At 36.4% G+C, this 21,442-nt stretch overlaps 1 protein-coding gene and 1 long non-coding RNA gene across 3 annotated transcripts in view; both read right to left on the bottom strand.

Annotated features, from left to right (window-relative positions):
• LOC128015874 (uncharacterized) overlaps positions 1-21,442 on the bottom strand; it is a 327,822-nt gene that overhangs the window by 85,320 nt on the left and 221,060 nt on the right. The window lies entirely within an intron of this gene.
• The window catches only part of LOC128015866 (contactin-4-like), a 131,464-nt gene continuing 110,065 nt past the window's right edge, over positions 44-21,442 (bottom strand). The window contains exons 13-23 of one of the 2 annotated variants that reach the window (XM_052600082.1): positions 14,070-14,245; positions 11,718-11,835; positions 11,135-11,293; positions 9,706-9,855; positions 8,433-8,503; positions 6,162-6,396; positions 5,808-5,923; positions 4,265-4,451; positions 4,040-4,152; positions 3,388-3,556; positions 44-2,312 (exon numbers count right to left, since the gene is read on the bottom strand). In XM_052600082.1, the coding sequence (XP_052456042.1) occupies positions 2,221-2,312; positions 3,388-3,556; positions 4,040-4,152; positions 4,265-4,451; positions 5,808-5,923; positions 6,162-6,396; positions 8,433-8,503; positions 9,706-9,855; positions 11,135-11,293; positions 11,718-11,835; positions 14,070-14,245 (1,586 nt within the window). In that variant the 3' untranslated portion in view covers positions 44-2,220. Of the gene's footprint in view, positions 2,313-3,387; positions 3,557-4,039; positions 4,153-4,264; positions 4,452-5,807; positions 5,924-6,161; positions 6,397-8,432; positions 8,504-9,705; positions 9,856-11,134; positions 11,294-11,717; positions 11,839-14,069; positions 14,246-21,442 lie in introns of both variants that reach the window. The other variant, XM_052600081.1, reaches the window with a different exon arrangement.

Here is a 21,442-nt window from a genome sequence, read left to right as displayed (position 1 = left end):
GCATTCAAGACTTGACAAATGTTTCATATTTTTGGGATCATACTGTATTTATTGATGTGACAATAAATAATTTTGTCTGGAAATGTTCCTATCTTAGGGTAGTAATTACACTAGAAACCTCACTTTGTAAAAGTGGTCTACAGTTTACACAGATGATGCCTTCCACACCACATAGAGGCAATTCTAGTGAACTTGCATGATATCATGTGGCTTCAAATCAACCTGTAATGTTATCTGTTGTGAAATATGGAGTTTTCTGTTTTATTAAAGGGTCTTCATTTTCCTTTAATCTTATTCTAAACCCATTTGAGTAAAGGCTGGAACACACTTGCCAACTTCGTAAATGGTTACAGAGGAAAACAGGAAATGTATATCTCACAATTTTGACCTTATTACTCAAAACAATGCTGCAACTGAATATTAAAATGATAATTAAAACTTTTTTCTTTTTTTCTCAGATCACAGACGATCATGATTTAGTGTACATTGTTTATACATACAGCGCACAAGTAATATGGATACCTTTTAATTTTTTTACTTGTACTTTATGAAGCTACACAATGGTGGTATAGGTTTGGAATGATGTGATCAAATGACAAAACTCTTATAATGCACCCAATCAAAACGTGTGTGATCATTTTTATAAATGTCATTTATTTTGTGATCCAGTATAAACAGAACCTTGGAGGAAAAAGTTATAACGGTATAATAAATGGAGTTCTTAGAGAAAGAGCGTTCTGGCTATGACAGGCACACAGATACACAACTCTTCAGAAATGGATGACTGTATTTGTATCCTTTCGTCAAAAGTTCATCGGTTTGTACCTAATGAATCAAGAATGGAATGAATACATCCACATGCAGAGTCCCGCTAAGCTAAGAAACGTCTATTCTGCTTGTTAGATAAAAACCGAGATGAGTTTTGTAGGAAACTTCAATGTCGTCCACTTAAATATAAATTATCTGGAGTATACAAAAAAGCATTTACATATACATTGGTTCTCACTCAGTCTCAGAGCTCCACATGTCCCTTTCCAAGCAGTACGTCTATTTGCATCTCAAGAAATGACAAGCTACTTTCATCGCACCAATCCCACATGGCATTTAAAAAAAAATGCAGAGCTCGTAGCCCCTACATTAGCAGAGGTCACACACGCGCACACACACCGTATTGCCTTGAAACAATGAGGAACAGCGTACGGCTGTTATAATATGGAACACGGATGCAATAAAATCGCACCAACTACACAAACCCCAGCATCCCGCTTGACTAACCACTCACAGCCCTGGCGTCCAGCACTTATCTAAGTAGGTAACGCTAAGAAATATGTATTAAGGCTTTTCTGAGGACCTGAGGATTTCAAATACACACAATGAGGCACACAAAAGGCAAAGAAGAGCTCTAGACGTGACACACAAACAGATAAGCGTAAGATGATGAAATAAATAAATAAAAATAGACGGCCAAGATCAACGCCTGGTGTCTGTTTGCTTCTGACCAGTGCAGAGAGAGGTGACAAAGACGCCAATGTGCGGCCTTCAGGAGACGTCCGACTTGGCCTTGTAGCAGCATTCTCTCCAGTTTCTGGTCAGGATGATATTTTTTGTTGTTGTTCACTTTCTTCCAGACATGATTTCAGTGCAAGTTTTCCCGCGTCGTAAACAGTAAGACGTCCTTGGAGATTCTTAGCTTGGTAAGTACATGTGACCCACAGAGGACCATCACCTCGTGTTATGATGATTAGTTGGTTTTCAGCCAAATATGTCTTGCTCTAAATGATTATGTTCCAGACACTTGCATTCTCTTACAAAACATTGTACATGACATGCATCTAAAGCGGTTCCTACACACCTGGCGTACTCTAATAGGAACAGACAGACCAACTGGATCAAACAAAAAAGTAAAAAGCTAAGTATGTCTTACATACAAAAGAGGCATGTGACATTTTCCTCAAAGTTTGTTTTTTGGTATTTATTTTTTTCTTTAAGCTGCTTTGGTAACATCAAATTCAATCCCATCAGCCTTCAATCTTTTTTGAATTGGCTAACAAACCACACACTCGTTTAAAAAAAGTTTTTTTTCTATTTATCCCAGTATTATCGTTCACGTAGGTCCTCTGGTTTGTATGAACGAGTTTTCATCGATCTGTCTGAGTCTGTCTGAGTCTTCTCTGGAGGAAGAACGTTTCGTCTGAAGTCAGCGGCCCGCGCTGTGTTCTGTCATAAAGATGTGCGAGCTGTGAGGGAGAGAGCTATTGTACTGAGGGCAGAGAGAGTGGACACACTGGACGCCGAGCCGATGGCATTGGGACCTGAAAGAGAATCAATCAGCAAATGAATGAATGAAGACAAAACGAACAAACAAGAGCATGATTTAAAATCACAGTCATGACCTCAGTGACACTTCAGCTGAGTTGTTGAAGCTTAAACAGTGAAGAGATTCAGAGGAAAAATTTTTAGGAGCTCAGATTATATTATATTATATTATATTATATTATATTATATTATATTATATTATATTATATTATATTATACAGGATGCTATCATAGGGTCACATTACAAGGTCAAATGTTTCAGGTCATTAACACTTTTTATTTAGCAAGGACACAATAAATTGATAAGTAAAGACATTGTTCTTTTGACCTTTCTATTCATCAAATGAAAAAAAGTGCATCACAGTTTCCACAAGTTTATGCACTACAACTGTTTTCAACTGATGATAATAATACATGTTTCTTAAGCATCAAATCAGCATATTTATATGATTTCTGAAGGATCATGTGACACTGAAGACTGGAGTAATGATGCTGAAAATTCAGCTTTGCCATCACAGGAATAAATAACCACTTAAAATATAATTTAAAATAAATTTTATTGTTATACAATATTACTTTTTTTGTGTGTATTGTAATTGCATTTTTAATGAAGTCTTGGTGGGCATAAGATATTTCTCTCCAAAAAATCAAATTATCCTAATGTTTTAAGATGTTTTGAACAGTAGTGCATTACATATTCTCTCATATACAAGTCTCTCATATTCATATATTTCTTCTCACATAGTAAAATCATTTAATGCATATTTCATGTCCAGTTGTCCATTTATTAATTTATTTGATGAGAAGTCGTGTAATCAGCAGGATAATGTACAGTCAGCCAGTTGTTAGCGGAAAATGAATCCCTTCAGGCTGATTCAAGTCTAATCGTCCTGTTGAATTTAATTTTGTAATAATGACCTGCTGAGTGTAAATCATCCCTTAAAAATTATATTTGTAAATTTATAACACATTCTTTCTTTCTTTTAATGGTAGCCTTCAACCTTTTTCTTTTAAATAAAATAGCATAGCATCAAAACTGAATTGAAAAGAAGCCAATTAGCAGAGGATGACCTGATATTTTGGGAATGGTGATCTGTCGGCTGCTGCTGCCTTCCCCTCCTTCTCCAAAAGACCTGATCTGGATGATGTACTCCTCATCGGTAGGTAGCGACAGCTCCACTGAGGTGGTGTTGGTCTCCATAATGCTGGGCCTGCTGAATTGGTTCCGCTTATACAGTACCTACAAAACAATAACAATTTATTTTTAAACATTTACCTCCATTTACACTGTCCCGCTTGTTATCAGAATGATATGGGATTTACAACGGCTGATGCAAATCAGTCTGTTAAAAATATTTTAGCTCCAACTGTAAGTGATATAAAGGTTCTTTTACACAAAATGCAAATATTTAGAGTGAATATTTGGCACGAAAGATATCGAAAAGAAAAAAAACGATCACATGGAGCTTTCACACCAGGATTTATAGCAATTAAATTCCAGTAAAACAATAAAAACAAACCAACAGATGCTTTGTGACATGTCTGGAATCGTTGCCATACACATATCAAAGCATTTGGTGGTGCACTGAAAGCTGTTTAATCATTGAGCAATAAGTTGCTGTGTCACATTGTGAATGTATTTAAGGCTAAAGAGTGTTGTTAGATATGCAGCTTTTAGATATGCAGACAAAGCTTTTCAGTCCAGCAAGAAGATGTGACTTACCTTGTATCCCATGACCTCAGATTCATTTTCCAGAGGTTTCACCTGTTCCCAGTTCAGAATGATTTTGGAGTTTGATGTATTCCACATGACTTTTGACGGCGGCTGGCTAGGGGCTGGATGAAGACATAGAAAATTTAAAAGTGCTACTACCCTTAAACCTTAATGCTCATGCATTCTATAACATCTGCTTCAATCATTCCTTTTAAAAATTAAAAAGTTACTTACGAGGCTTTTTGGTGGTAACATTGACCACTGGACTTGGTGGTCCTGTTCCTGCTGTGTTGTAGGCTCTCACCGTTATATAATAGGTGGTACATCCTTTTAACCCTTGAATAATGGCCACCGTCCGGTTTCCTACCGTCCTTAGCAAACTAGCTGTGTCTTCTTTCTCATTCTTCTCCCAGTATCTCAACTACAGAGAAAGACAAAACAGAACCACTCATTAATAAACTTGGTGCAAAATCATTTAAAACTAGTGGGACAAAGAATTCACTTATAATTTTCTTTGTGGCATATCTGAATTCCAGGCTATCTTCTTATAGGTGCTTTGGGTACTCAGCCACTGAAGTGTGGCGATATTGAAATGAACCTTAATGAACTTGAAGGGCTTATTGAAAAATGCTAATTCACTCTCTCTTTATTCTTTCACTTTTCACCAGGAATATAGCCATTTCTTGGTAATCGGTAACCGTTGCAGTGCTCATATTTAACCAATTAAACCATAGCATTTTGAAGTGTAATGTTGTGGGATTTTTAAAAGAAAGATTAAAAATTCAAGAGGAGTAAATGAAAATATTTAAATGGGATGATAGTGGGATAGAATGGTAAAATATGGGATAATCCCAGGAAAAAAGAGAGGGTTGACAGATAGTCAGTATAGTTTATAGACCGCCTCCCTAAACTCTCAAAATTATGAATGTCCACTGCTGTCTGTACGGATTTTAAATGTTTTTGAAAGACTATGTTTGCCAAGACCGTATTTAGTTGATAAAAAAAATCAGTGAAAAACAATACATTTGTGGAATATTAATACAATTAAATGTAATTTTTATTCCTGTGATGGCAAAGCAGAATTAATCAGTCATTACTCCAGTCACTGGTGTCACACGATTCTTCAGAAATAACTCTAATATGCTGATTTACTGCACAATATATTTTATTACCAATATTGAAAACAGTGCTGTTGTGGAAATTCCCAGGATAGTTTGATTAATAGAAAGTTGAAGAGAACAGCATTTATCTCTTTATTTTTTGTAAAATTACAAATGTCTTTACTGCTACCTTTAAACAATTTAATGTGTCCTTGCTGATTAAAACTATTTATTTCTTAATTTCTTTCTTATTAATATGGTTCTTATTCAAAATCTAAAGACATGTAGTTTTAAATGAAAAAAGTTTTAAGTGTCAGGTTTTTTAATGTGACTAATGGAGTCATTAGTTTACGAAATTATGAGCTAATCAATGTTTTGTTTTCATTTATGTTAACAATAGATTGATGTTAACAATAGATTTTGTAGGATTTAGAAGAAAAAAAAACATTTATAGCTCAGTAATAAGAACAATTAAAGAATATCTACATTTGAATAAAATGTGAGTGATGCTTTACATTTCTTGAAGCATAATTTAAAAGTACACATTTTGAAGTTTTATTCATGTTCATAAAAAAAAAAAACAGTTTGTAATGATTTACAAGTTTTCAACAGGGTTATGAAAAATAATGATGATATGTATAATGAATGTAACTTTATTTTGACAGTATTTAGTGTACCTCATAGCCGAGAACACGTTTCTTGCTTGTGCTCCAGGGAAGGGCTTTCCAATATACCTCAACATCAAACGCTGAAAGACTCTTGGCTCTGAGTCGACTGGGTGCCCTTCCAGGCTCTGGATTCGAAGGAGAAATTCTTCGATTAGAACGTTTCATTCAACAAATGTCTTCAAAGTCCAACTCTTTTTGAAAAACAAGGCAGACCATGATTAATGGGTTCTGGCACAACACGCTTCAGTTAACTTGGCTCCTATCAACTGCCTGCTAAGCGTTCCACAGCGAAATGTCAAAAGGTACATTCAACTTTAATTTCTCTGTTGCACACCACCAAATGCTACGGTTAATGTGACTGACCCTCCTCAGCAGAGTAAATGGTAACCACGGGTCCAAAAGGTCCTTCCCCCTTGTTATTGTACACGCCCACTTTGACTTGGAATGGAGAAAAGGGTAAAATGGTCTCGTTTTTGAAGACGTATTTGGAGGTTTCAGGAGAGGGAACTGCCGCCTGCATCCACCCGGTGGCACCAAAGGGCCGGAAAGCAACCACGTAGCCAAACCCTGCTCCGTTCTGCAGCTCTTCAGGAACGGGCTGCAAACACACATTCACACCAACAAATAAAACACATAAATCTACAGTACACTACATAACCTTTATTTTAAATCCTATCCAAAATATTATCATCGTACATGCACATAATAGACAAAAACAACCACGTTTTGGACATGTACGATGGTAATGACTTCTAAATGTCATGCTTTCACTGGGTAACCATGAGACTTGTTTGTAAGGCGTGTTTTCTATTAACTCGAGTTTCAAGAGCAAACATATTTCGGCCGTGAAGACGACAGGACTATGACTTCCCTGACACCTGTCAGGCATCAGATGGCGCATTGGCGCTAATCTCTGCTGTGGTGCGAGGCAACATCTGTCATCCCGGCCCCTTCAGCAAGAGAGGGATTCCATCTCCCAGGAAATCGTTTTGCCAGGTAATGATATCATGGTGGTTTTGTTTGAAGTATCGGCTTGCCACTGACCATGCGGTTATGCGGGTCGGTAACACTGAGACCACCAGAAAATAGCATTCATTAATCCGAAACCATGGCATGTGACTCAAAGAAGGGGGTCAGTATTTCACACTTGAACATGTGTGCAGTTCATTGACTGGACACTAGAGGCTGGCTGTAAAAGGGAATCTGTCTCATAGACTCCCCATGTTAAATGCCCAACTTGACAGCATAAAAAACAATTTTTGCTTACAGCATGGTACAAAAAGTGATTTTGGTCTACATAGCAAATTTTTCCCTTCATGACAACTGTGAGGGGGTGAATATTTTTATAACTCATTCGTTTAAATTATATTAAGTGAAATTTCGGCATAATTAAGGGCGTGGCCACTTGAGTGACAGGTGGGTTGCTGCTGCTGACACTGCCATCGAGCTAGGTGGGGGTGGCTTCAGCAACCAGCTCCCGCCTTTTTGCTCATTTTCGATTATCTGGCAGTGACACGCTGCCAAGATGGTGACGGCCCGCTCCGCCTACTTTGAGCTTCAAAAACGTTCTTCAGAAATCTAGGGGTGATGTCATGGACACTACATCCATGTTTTTATAACCATGTCTATGGTTATTTTCCTACAACTGCTAATAAACCAGAAGTCTCAAACATTCACAGAAAATGGCTTACTCAAGTGTCGAAAAATAATGCAGAATTTATGCCATGTCGTAATTACTGTGTTTTCAAGATGACAACACCAAGAGTAGCATACCGTGATATGTATCGTGGGTGGTGTATTGTGTTTTTTCTGTTTAATTTAAATATCGTTCATGAAGTCATTGAAATACAATTTAAAACATAAAGTAATATTTATTAATATTGAAATCCATTTTGCTTTGTCTGCCATCTTGGATAGGATTTTTCTGAACTTGTTGCAATGCAATATAAAAAAAATTCTGTAAAAAATACAAAACTTGCTGTCTTATACTTTGGAAAAAAAGGTAACTTAAATCTACAATATGTAATAGCTTTTTCTTTAGATGAGCACCTATGACGCCTTAAAATACAATATGACACTAGGTTTTGTACAGTAAAATCCACCAGTACTCCTGATATTACTGATAGTTTTGGAGTAAAATAAGACATGAAATTCTCTAGTACAGTAGATGGTGTTCTGTGATATCCGTCATTTTAAAGACAATGCAATGAGAAAGTCTTGAAGTGAAGTTTCAATCTCCCTGTGACAAACGTCTAGCTCAATAGATAACACCAGCTGACTCTCAAACCTGAACAATAGAACATGTCTCAATGAAAGGAGATACAGAGAGAGAGAACATCATCTTTGAAAAGTTCCTCACAAAAATTCACGGGTAACTCCATTTAATTATCTTCGCTGCTTCTCTTGTATGACAGCGGCAGTTATTGCTGCGCAGCTCTTACAGAAAATGAAGTGTTATGTGTATCCGCTTTACTATGATTAATGAAAACCTCAAATAAAGGGAACAATAGTGTCTGCAAAAGGAGACTGTATACAAAAGACTCACTAAAGGAGAGGAACACACACACACACACACACACACACACACACACACACACCGACAGACGGGCAAGTGAAGTGCACAGGCCATCTTACCTCCCAAGTGATGACTAACTCTGATCGACTGCCACCTCCTCCGCTCACGTTGGCTGGGGTGACCTTGGGAACTGGAGGAAGGATAAGATTTCCTCAGTCCTGCTTAGGTCTGACCATTTAAGACTTCAGTTATTGCATATGATTTTATAATATGGATATGATTATGTTAAACAATGTTTAATGCATACGGACATGTTTATATTTTTAGATGCTGGCCACAATTTCTATTTCTTTACCTTTGCAACTACTTGTCTGCCCAGCACCCAGTTTCATTGTTTTGGATGTGCGTGCTGTACCTTTGCATTCTATTGCACAATTTCTATTTGCACATTTTTATTGTACAGTTTGAATGTGAACTGACAATTAAAACTGATATGATTTGTACGTTTAAAAATGTCAGAATGTATAAAAATAAGTGTATATTTTTAGATAATGGTCACCATTTCTTTTTTGCAATTTTTAATCACTTTTTTTTCCCTTTTGTAGTCCCTGATGTGACCGTAACATTCAAAACATTCAAAAAAGGGACAGTAAAAACATGCATAATGTTTAAAAAATGGTTTAAAATGAAATATCAAAATATCATGGTTTCTAAAAATACTAAGCAGCATAACTGTTTTCAACGTTGATAATAAAAATAAATGTTTCTTAAGCAGAAAATCAGCATATTAGATTGATTTCTGAAGGATCATGTGACACTGAAGACTAGAGTAAGGGTGCTGAAAATTCTGCATTGCATCACAATAATAAATAACATTTTAAAATATATTAAAATAGAAAATAGTTACTTTAATTGAAACAATATTTTTGATAATAAAAAAATGCATCGTTGGTGAGCTTAAGAAACATCTTACAAAAACATTGGTGTATATTTATTTATACAGCATATTACCATGTATGTATGAGGACAAGAGTATATTAAATGGACCTGCAGTGTGAGAAATTAATTGTTTAGTACAAGTACAAATATGCCATATAGCCTTTTAATAATTTATATGAGGCTATAAAACTGCATGCATAACTACATTTTTAAATTTTTTAAGAAATGTGATTGGTGTTGGCACATGCGAAATAACCAGTACTAATGTTTGCAGGAAATTATTGTGTGGCTTCTAAAGTGCTTTTTAGTATTTTACTATGCACTGCTTCCAAGTCTCTGTGAAATTCTGGTTTGACTCCCTCATTCAATGTAATTATAGAAATAGTGCAGATTCACACCACAGGATGCTAATTGAAAGAGCCACATGCAGACTCATGTGACAGAAGCACTCACCTGTTTCTTTGGTCCTGGCTTTCTTCGAGGGTTTGCTGGGCTCTCCTGTGCCCACTGCATTCCTTGCCAACACTCTGAACTCATACTCCACCCAGGGGTTAAGCTCGATGACTGTAGCAGTCAGATGTGAGCCCCCAACCACCTTTGGCACTGAAACAAAACAAAACACACATAGTGTGAGACGATCCCCCTTGTGAGCAAGCACAAGCCCTCTACATGCTCACACAAACACCAGGCACAGCACGCATCTCTCCTGCTTGGTGAGATAATAGGCTCCATAGGTACAATACAAAAACTGGGCTTATCGACAGGTGCTGTGAAAGCAGAGAAAAAAATAACACCCTACATCTTCAAACTAGGGCTGTCATCCTTAATGCATAAATGCATGCAATTGATTTTAGAATCCTTATTGCATTAAAATAATTTAGCGCAATTAAAGCAAAACCTTTTTAATGCAATTTTGCTTATCTGCTTGCAATCAGATCATTTTAGGATATTTTTTTCTTTCATTTGTGCTTATACGGGTTTCTTATATTATTTGGTTCTTTGGTGTCCTTTTGGATTTTCCAAGTGTCTTTTTTGGAAAGATACGGAGCCCCGCACATGACATGCTGGGAAAAAAATAGTAGGCTAAAGTGTGTGTACGATTTACTAATTCGTTCCTTCAATGTACTAAAACGTGCACACGATTACTATTGCATTCCCTCAATTTACTATTTCGTTCACTCGATTTATAAATAGTGCGCACGGTTTACTAATTTGTTCCCTCGATTTGCTAAATTGTGCGCATGATTAAGCAAATCGAGGCAACACAATAGTAAATGTGTGCACGTTTTAGTACATTGAGGGAACGAATTTGTAAATCGTGCACACAATTTATTTATTTTTTCTTGCATGTCATGTGCGGGGGCTCCGTAGAAAGACATCTACATTTATCTTGGAAAAAAGCTTGAAGAAAATACAGATTTTTGAGAATCACCCTTTAATCTTTTTGTTTACTTTGCTGGATATAGCAAATGACGACAAAATAAACATCTGAAACAAGATAAATGGTCTACGCTTAAATTCATGAAAAGTGCAATTAATCGTGATTAATCAGAGAAAAAGTGTGTGATTAATTTGATTAAATATTTTTATCGATTGACAGCCCTAGTTCAAATGTTTGGGGTCAGTAAGATTTTTTTTTTAAGAAATCAAATACTTCAAATAGAAATTAATACAATAAATGACTATTTTAAAATAGAAAACTGCTTTTTAAATAGTAACAATAATTCAAAATGTTACTGTTTTTACAATATTTTTGATCAAATAAATACAGCCTTGAACATAAATGACTGAAGAACATAATAGGAGAGGAAAAAGCAGGGGGATGGAAAAGGAAACTATGCAGCAAATGTTTTGATCAGTGAAGGCTTGTTTGGAGCCCAACCTGTGCTAACAGCTTGCCAGCCGAGGGAGAAAGGAGTTCTAGCCTGGATGGTGTAGGCAGTAATTGGACTGTGATTATCAGGACCAGGCCTCCAGGAGAGAGTGGCAGTGGTATCTGTGACTTTATCCACATGGATGCTGGTAGGGGGGCCGGGGGGACCTGAGACAGAAGAGAGCCATGCAAACCAGAAACACACACACACACACACACACACACACACACACACACACACAGTCACGTTTGTAGGCTGCATATAAACGCCCGCCTAAAGCACAGCAGTGCAGCTGGTTAACTTTGAGCTACTTGTTTTCATTGACTTTAAAGCTCTAATTAGATTGTCTCATTTTTTTATTGGTATTTTATTTCTTTTTTTACTAATAGGAAAACCCATCTTTCCTTTATTTGGTAAATATTTCAAGGGCTTGTTTAAGTCTGTAACACTGTATCCAGTGGGTTTAAAAAAAAAATTATATTCAAAATGTAATATTCAATAGTCATATTGTGCAAAAGATTATGCTTGTATATACGATATGATATATACAATGTGAATGTGTTATATGGGTTTTCAAGCATTTTTTTTCACCTCTGACAATCAGGTCTGTTGCGATGGAGCTGCTGTCCACCTTGGTCTGCACTGCACACGTGTACTTCCCAGCATGCCTCAGCTGAATGTTCCGGATCATGATGTCACCTGCCGAGTGCTGCTAAAAGAGAAAGATCGATGTCATGGTAATGATTCATAGTTTGAGTAGAGAAAGGAAATTCATTTTTAAATTAATCATATTTATATCTCCTATAATTATATTTATATTTCCTATGCTTGTTTTTAATTGTTTTAAAATGTACGTACACTACTGTCCAATAGTATGGGGTTGATAAGATTTTTTGTTGTTGTTGTTTTTAACAGATGTCTTTAATCCTCACTAAGGCTTTGATTAATATAGCAACACAAATTTTAAATAAATGTTTTCATTTTCATGTGTTTTAAAATGTAATTTATTCCTGTGATCGCAAAGCTGAATTTTCAGCATCATTTCTCCAGTCTTCAGTGTCACATGATCCTTCAGAAATCATTACAATATGCTGATTTCATGCTGATGTTTTTTTAGAATACTTTAATGTATAAAAAGTTCAAAAGAAAAGAACTGAATTTTTTTGTAACATTATAAATGTCTTCACTGTCAGTTGTGATCAATTTTATGCATCCTTGCTGAATAAAAGTATTAATATCTTCCAAAAAATGTATATATATATATATATATATATATATATATATATATATATATATATATATATATATATATATATATACTGTATAATTTTTTTTCGGATTTCTTTACAGCTGTTCACAAACTAGGAGTAATGAGGCATCGTTATAAATAAAAAGTGTTTTATTTTTTCTACCGTGGCTTATTGCCTTGAAAGACTCTTAGAATCGTTTAAATGACTTAAGCAAAAGCTAGATATGTGGAATTAATAATTTTGCATATTTTTCCTTATCCAGGGTATACACTTTTCCACATTCTTCACTCAAGTGCTGCTATTAAGATACATCACTCACATGAAATCATAGTAATCATGTTAGATAATATAAGAGTGGCAGTTTTCGCTCTTAAAATAGAGCACAACCATCTAGAAAGTTCCCCATTGCTTGTTTCTTTGGCGACGGGGCTCATACGGATGACATGATGAACAAGATGCTGAGAATCAGCCCCTCAAATAAAATAATAAAATAAAATAAAAAAATTATATATATATATATATATATATATATATATATATATATATATATATATATATATATATATATATATATATATATATATAACTATAATATATAATATATATATGGACTTCTAATGAAAAGAAAAGGAATCTATGTGATTTTATAAGTGCTGTAATTAATATCACTGGATGGGAAGCGTAATTATACTCTAGATTAATAAGAATGGGTTGTCAGTGGCTGCACATATAATGGGAAAATCTCTTATCATAAATTCACAGACTCAAAACTGTGGAATTAAATAAAAGGATTAATGTGATTTTTTTTCTCCCAAAAATTCAGTTGAAGGTACTCGATATGAATACCTTAAGTAAAATATGTTACCAGTTACAGTTTATATAATTTTGCATATATGTATGTGAAGTGAATATGGCAATCAGGTTCCAGCTAATAGGTAAAGCATTAGTCCTTAATATTTCTTAAAAGAAAGGAAAAACAACTAGTTAAAATTAATTAAAAAAATGTCTCTGTTCCAAAACTAAGCATATGGCTGCCAATAATAAAATAATATAAATGTGATATTTATTAAAGGTTATGGTGGCATTAAATAAAAGGAATTAGGAATCTTGATTTTCTCATGTTATTTTGTTCTATATACAGATCCCCTGTAAAGACTTTGTCTCAGATGACTGGGACAAGACCACAGGAAACTGATGATTCTTCTGCACAATCTGGCTTTGCTGCAGCCTGGAATTGAACTGCTGGTTTTCGTCTGACCACAGGAGAACTGGCCCCCCAACTGAGCCTGGTTTCTCCCAAGGTTTTTTCTCCATTCTGTCACCGATGGAGTTTTGGTTCCTTGCCGCTGTCGCCTATGGCTTGCTTAGTTGAGGAAACTTTTTACAACGATATCGTTGACTTGATTGCAAATGAATACACAGATACTATTTCAACTGAACTGAGATGATTAAATCACTGAATACAGTGATGGACTGCCTTAATAGTCAATTTGGATTACTGACACACTGTTTTCCTAATTAATGTTCTCCAGTTGCTTTGACGCAATCTTTTTAGTTTAAAGTGCTATAAAAATAAAGGTGACTTGACTTGAGTATATAAGTGCAGTCATAATCCATTGTGATGGACAGATAGATAGATAGATAGATAGATAGATAGATAGATAGATAGATAGATAGATAGAATCAATCTTACTCCGCCAACTTTTTCAAAGTATCCTCCATGGCTGCCGAAGTGGATGAGCTGCTCGTTGAAAAACCAGGTGAACTTGAGCTCCAACGAGGGATCGTAGGACACCTGGCAGGGAAGAATGATGCTCTCACCAACGGTCACGTCCAGCGTGTTCGGAGCAGTTGTAATGATAGTTGGCTCTGGAAAACAATATACAGTGGGTATAGAAAAGAACCACCCCCCTTTAAAATAATCACATTTTGTTGCTTTGAAGCCTGAAGTGAAGATGGGCACAGTTTTTGTTTCATCCAGTTGTATTAACTCAGTGCAACTTAAAACATTCAAGTGAAAGATGTCAGACAAATGTCAGAAAAAAAATAACCACCGAGTTGTAGAAAGGATCACCCCCTCCTAAAAACCACCTTCTCGATAGCACACAAAGCCATTTGACTTTCAACTGTGATCAGCTGTGGTCATTTTGAAGAGCTTTCCAGCATTTCAGTCATTGGTAGTGCAACTGAAGTAAACAATCAACTCTGGGTGCCAAGGCAAAATCAAAAGATCTCTGGGATAAAGTTGTGGACACGCACAGGTCAGATGGATACAAATACTTCATAGGCTTTATCAATGCCTGGAAGCACAGTGAAATCTAAGAAGTTGACATCACTTCAAACTGGATGAAAGAGTCAGGAGGAAACTGGACAGAGAGGGTACCAAGAGGCCTAGATCAACTCTGCAACAGTTGCAGGAATTTATGACAAACAGTGGTCAATGTGTGCATCTGACAACAATATCACAAATTCTTCACAAATGTGGCTTGTATGGGAGGGTTGCAAGAAAAAAGCCACTCTTCAAGAAAGGCCACGTGCAGTCACGACTGAGCTTTGCCAAAACACACCTTGAACATTCTGAGGCAGATGAGATTAAAATTGAATTACTTGGCCTCAACACCAAACAATATGTTTGACAGAAATCCAATACAGCTCACATTCCAAATAACAGCATTCCTACAATAAAGAATGGAGATGGTAAGATCCTGTTATGGGGCTGTTTCTCTGCAGCAGTGACTGGAGCACTTGTCAGGATAGAAGGAAAAATGGATGGGACAAAATACTGTCAAATTCGTGAGGAAAATCTTCTGCCCTCTGCCATAAGGTTGTCAATGGGAAGAAGATTTACAAGGACAAGGGTGAATGTCCTTGCATGGCCTCGCCTCGTCAGAGCCCAGACTTAAACCCTACTGAAAATCTGAAGACTGCAATCCACAAACAGTCACCATCACATTCAACTGAACTTAAACAGTCCTGCCAAGAAGAGTGGGCAAATATTGCAAAGTCTAGATGTGCGAAAGTGACGTGAAATACAGCCAAGTATGGTGACACATACTCAGAATTTGTGCTCTACTTTTAACCCATCCAAAGTGCACACACACAGCAGTGAACACACACACACCGTGAACACACACCCAGAGCAATGGGCAGCCATTTATGTTGCGGCGCCCGGGGAGCAGTTAGGGGATCCTTGCTCAAGGGCAACTCAGTCATGGTACTGAAGGTGGAGAGAGAGCACTGTACATTCTCTACCCCAACCTACATTTCCTGCTGGCCTGAGACTAGACATTGCAATCCTTAGATTGCAAGTCCAACACTGTAACCATTAGGCAATGACTGCCCCAACATTATTACACAAAATTAGTAGAGACAAATACCAACAGACTAAAGCTAAATAATATTTTTTTCTATACCCACTGTATTAATGGTTACACTTGAAAACCTTTCAAAAAGTACCATTATTAACTTCTAAAGCCACTACTATTTAAAATTTTTGAGTCAGTAAGATTTAATTTTTCTAGAAATTTATACTTTGATTTAGCAAGAATGCATTTTTACATTTTAAAAAATATAAAACATACAAAACTTTTGTTTTAATATGTAATAATATTTATTGAGCATGAGACTTCTTTCAAAAACATCTTACAGAACCCAAACTTCTGAAGTGAAGTGTATATTAAATAATTTATACATCTGCTATAATAATGTCTTTCAGTTATCTTAATTTGGGAGATAGAGAGAAATTGATTAATTCAATTAATTAATCTATCAGCATATCATTATTAAACTACAAATGAACTGTGCTTAAAAGTAAGATCAAGTTCAGAGCTCCTTGACAGACGGCGGTCAGCTTACAGGCTAATATCTGAGGATAGACTGAGAGGTGAATGTCCCATGAACGGTCCCTGAGCTCCACCATGTGTCACTTTCTGATCTATGCTAAGCCCCTAAAGTCCCATCTGCTCTCACAGAATGCACTACTCCGAAAAACAGAATACACACCACCAGCCCCCGGCAGCCCCGACAGCCCCAACGCTCACTTTCTTTCCAAGTCTCAGTTCACACAGAGAATGAGAATGATGACCATTTTCAGAGTGCAGCTTTGTGTAGAACAGGCACAAAAAATCATCTGCAGTTCACTTTTTCGCCTCTTGAGGGTGCTGTGTGTATTCTGCTCAAACGTCACTTTGGCTAAATTAAGCATGTGAACGATACCCCAGACACCCAGCACGAGCTCCAATCTATGTGTGAGGATTCGATTCTGGAATTACAGGTCTACGACACATGAAACAACCTTTCCCCATCTCGACTGATATCAAACTGGAAAGGCAAAGCTAACAGGTGCATTGCTGTGGGTTTTGTACCGAACACAATGAGGGGCCGTCGGATGAGGCTGGCTTCTTTTATTGTTTGGATGGGATCTTTCACTGACTCTCTGTCAGATTCACACAATGGGATGACAATACGGCACTGCCTGGTATTCCACTGTCAACTCTTAGCCTGGCAATTGAATTCAAAATTCAACATCACTTGCCTTGAAGCCCAGAAGAGTGCACGTTACTCGCTCTTCTCCTGTAGGAACGGCACTTGTTGGAGAATTTGTTGAATAATGCACCTTTTTTTCCGTCCCCGATATCTTCACAACTTTCATCCATTTCTCCTTGTAATGTACTCAGGTTATTGTTTGCTGTCTCTTGTAGTAGACGGATGTCCCTCGGCTCCCTTTGTTCTTTGCGTGGAAGTGGCATGGGGTCTCCAAACAAGGCGGATTCCTCTACGGTCTATATTTAAACAAGCACCAGCCTGATCTGAACAGGTGAAAAATTACCATTGTAAGCCAACGAGATGCTATTTATACCTCATATTGTATTCTTAATGGATGAAATGCGCCTCGATGAGGGAAAGCGTGGTTGCGCTGATCCGCAGATTCGTACTTTAGGCCAGAGTTGGGAGAAAGCTGGTCTCTGCAGCCCTGAACAGTGGCAAGAAAATCTCTGAAGTGAAACCTTAGAACTCATTCAAGCCAAAGCTGACACTGCTGTCCTACTCTCAAGGTTGTAGAACTGGAGAAAATGCTTCTTATTACCCTGCTCCATCATCGTTTGTGACAGATTGCATAGAAAAAAACCTGACGCCCTCAAGCTCTCGGTGGTGTAATCTGAGTGATAACCATCTTGCATAATACCTTGTTACTGTTACTGTCTATCATTAAAGCTCTCTCGAGAGAGGATGAGACCCTATACGTTAACAGGGCAACCTGTGGAAACTTTCAGACCGACTTTTTCTTGAAGAGAAATACCAAAGACCTCAAAAGAATGAATTCAGCTTCTTCTGTATTGCTAATGTCGTGCTTCATTGTAGTAGAAGGGAGGTGACAGGAACAGAAAAACACTACTAACCAAGCATGGTTAAATGGTCTGTGGAAGTATTCTAGAGCAAGACTAAACATTATTCGACTGCCTCTAATATTTCTACTTGAATATTGCAGTCTCATACGGGTCAAGCATTCTGGGAGGCTCACAGTGATCTTGCACAAAAGCAATTGAGCAAAGCCAATGCGCAGTTCTGTGCGACAGGCCCCTGCTGAGGCTGAGGCTAGAGTCAAGAAATCAAGCTCAAACAAACAAAACACCCGTGACCTTGTCATATGTATTAAATACGATTATTTTTATCATTTGTTTTGTTTGTGTGAATGCTATATTTATTATAGGAATGTGTACAAGAAGCTCTACAAATCAGTTACATATACTAAATTATAGAAACTATATTATAGAAACCTATAATGAAATACTATAAAATATAAAAAATATAAAATTATGCATTATCAATATTACTGTTTTTATAATAAAAACAACATAACATAGGAAGAATTGTATACAGAACTTTCTTCAGCATGAGTGGTTAAGACAGTGTCAAGTTTGGTAAAATCCATAATTAGGAATAAAAATATGCAATTATATTGAACTTTTATGATGAATTTGGAGCAGAAAAGCATGTTCGGCTTGCTCTTTAAAAGATTTTACTTCAAAAGACAACTAAAAAATATTATCTATCAGCCTATATTTAATATATAACTGTCTTTTCATGGTCTACTGGGACATATGTGTATGTGTGTATGTGTATGTATTTTTATGTCTGTATTGGTGCGCTCTTGCGTGCTTTCAGTTCATTTACCATCGTTTGATTACAGGTGGTAACTTTGTACCTTGTCTGTACCAAATCTTTTTTCTTTTTCAGAAACTATGGGCCCCCACCTATAAGCTTTCTTAGCTTCTTTGGGGGACCCATTTCACTATACCAAATTCGTATTCTGTACCCCCGTTGTATTATAGAATTTGCTGGTAAGGGTATTTGTGAATAAACTTAAACTTAAACTATGAAAACTCTACAATTAAGCAAACTAAAAACTTTGAGAAAACACTGTCATGTAGCCCTGATGTTGAGTAAAACTAGATAAAACAACTAAAAGTAAATGTTTCCTGTGTGTTCTATGAAAAACGCATACCCACCATCAAAACATTGTGTTCCACTGGAGGAGTAATACAACTAAAAAGACACAAAATAGGACAAAACCCAAAACTACATCACTGAAGATTACAATTAACAGTCCAAAGTTAATTAATTTACTTTTAAATTGGATAGAAACCCAATTTGTAATTTTAACAGTACAATATAGATAAGTATTTTTGTTTTGGCCTTTTTGTCATTTTTTTATTTATAGACTCAGATTCTTAAGATTCTTAGCCAACAAATAAAATCTATACCAAATCTGTTACATATCTGTCGTCATTCTCCATGCCTTTTTTCTCTTCATGCACACTCCAAAGGCACTTTAGAAATGACCAGGGCTCCTTATCTTCACTCCAATACCCCTGCAAAATCACACCAAAAGAAAACTGACAAAAGACCTGAACACTGCAACCTCTTCCAACAAAGGGTTTCCACCCTCCGTGATAACCTTGCGGATCTTGCAATCACCTTTTCTGAAGTGCGTACTCAGACAACACGGGTCGAAAACATCACAAAGTAATAATTGAAATAGAGCCTTTTGGATATGTGCGCAATGTGAGAAAGATGTAGTCCTTTTTCAAAAGAGCCTTGGGTAAAATTCCATCAAATCACTATTATAAAAGCCTTCAATTAAAATTAGCCAAAATTAATATTACTTGTCAAATGTGCACTACTGAACACCACTGAAAGTAAAATATACTGTTTATATTATAATTAATATAATATAATAACATTAGTAACATAAGTAGTAATAGTATAGTGGTTAAAAAACCTATAGAAACTATAGAATTATAAAGTGGACTACAAGGTGTACTGTAAATGAATAAAAAATATTGTATAATCTAACTTAGATTTATAAGTATATTCGTTATTGTTTATTTTAAAATATAACAATAATCAATATATTATACCACTATTTTATGATTGTTTTTGATTAAAATGCATTAAGAAAATGTAACTTTTTTTGTTATATAAAAAAAAAATGGTTAAACAGTCTTCCATCTTATTCATTTGTTTGATTATGTTTCAATGTGTGCCCTGCAGTTTTAAATGCCGAGGTGCTGGTGGGATAATTGTGAACGTCACATGCAACATCAAGGGAACTCGTTACGAGAATGATTTCTCACCAGCCCTGATATCATTGTCCAACATCCAAACACATGATTTGATCCTCAGTTAATCTCTGTCCAGCAAAAACAATTTCTAATTAAGACTAATTAATCTGGGTAATATCCTCTCAGCGTTCTGATGATTGGGACATCACCAGGGCTGACACAATGCTCGGTTTCCAACTGCTGTTTGCTGCGAGGGTTTACGTGCAACTTATCCAATGAGAATCTATTGTGACAGGTATTTTTCAGCCCTCATATCACCCCAGTCAATTTAAATAAACCACTGTCATCTCCCATAAGGGCTACGGCAGATGCTGATGTACACCCGCAAACCAGGTTTCCACTCCTAAATGAAATTGCAGATGTAAATGTCCCTGTCTTAGTCTCAGTGCCTTATTGATAGTGACAGTTAGGTGCTAGATCATATACGGGAACATTTGTACGTCAGCAAGGATGCACCGACGCACAATTGAGAATAAACGCTCTGGGTGGGTGTCAAATAGACGCCGGTGACACTCTCCCTCAAATATAAATCTGAAGATAATCGTGCAATTCATCCAGATAGAAAAGATGCATCTTTCTCCGCAGGCTGATTGATAACCAATTTAACGGGCTGCTCCCCATCCTCAGACGCATTACGAAGTGTCTGGATAAATGTCATCAATAATGACAGAGCGGACATGTTTGAGGACTGCGTTAATGAAGAGAAATAATGGAAAAAAAAGGTGCGAGATGATGCAACCAACAAACTACATGCACAGGGCAGACGGTGACTTGAAGTAATGAGGCGGGCTGAGAGCCAATCACCATCCTGTTAGCCTTTTTTTTGACTCCGGTTTGAGTTGAAAGAGCAGTTAATGCTTGAGTGTGAAATCCAACTCCAAATGAGAAATAAAACATCCTTTCAAGGGATAATTCTGCTTTTAGAGATGGATAATAATAATTATGAGCCAGCGTTTCAACCTTTACGATGTGAAATGATCTGTGGAGTTTCATTCTAAAATTAAATCTCTCCAGATTAAAGAATTTCACTCTTGATTAATTAAATATGTCAGCGTTAGAAAGTGAAAAAAAAATGTGTGATTGTACAACACTCGCACTGGTGAGAAAGAAAAAAAGGAGACTCAACATAAAAGCCTTATAAGATACTCATCCATCTCTCTCTCTGTCTAAACTTCTCTGACCGCATATATCATCTATAATGCAAGTAATGCACTTTTAAATTATTAACTCGTCTATGAGAACACAGACAAATTAAGATTTTACAAGTAGCTGGCAGAGAAAACAAACAATTTGTCTGTATTAATAAATATCTGATTTATTATAGACAAACTAGGCATTTTGGTTATACTACAATTAATTTAACTAATTAAAAAAAGAGCTACGGGGTGAGATTACTATCATACATAACCACCACCCTCCTGAAGTGACCTCTGTGTGAAAA

The sequence above is a fragment of the Carassius gibelio genome, chromosome A6 (assembly GCF_023724105.1).
Source record: "Carassius gibelio isolate Cgi1373 ecotype wild population from Czech Republic chromosome A6, carGib1.2-hapl.c, whole genome shotgun sequence".
NCBI classification, from domain to species: Eukaryota; Metazoa; Chordata; class Actinopteri; order Cypriniformes; family Cyprinidae; genus Carassius; species Carassius gibelio.
This window is presented reverse-complemented; position numbering and strand designations above follow the sequence as displayed.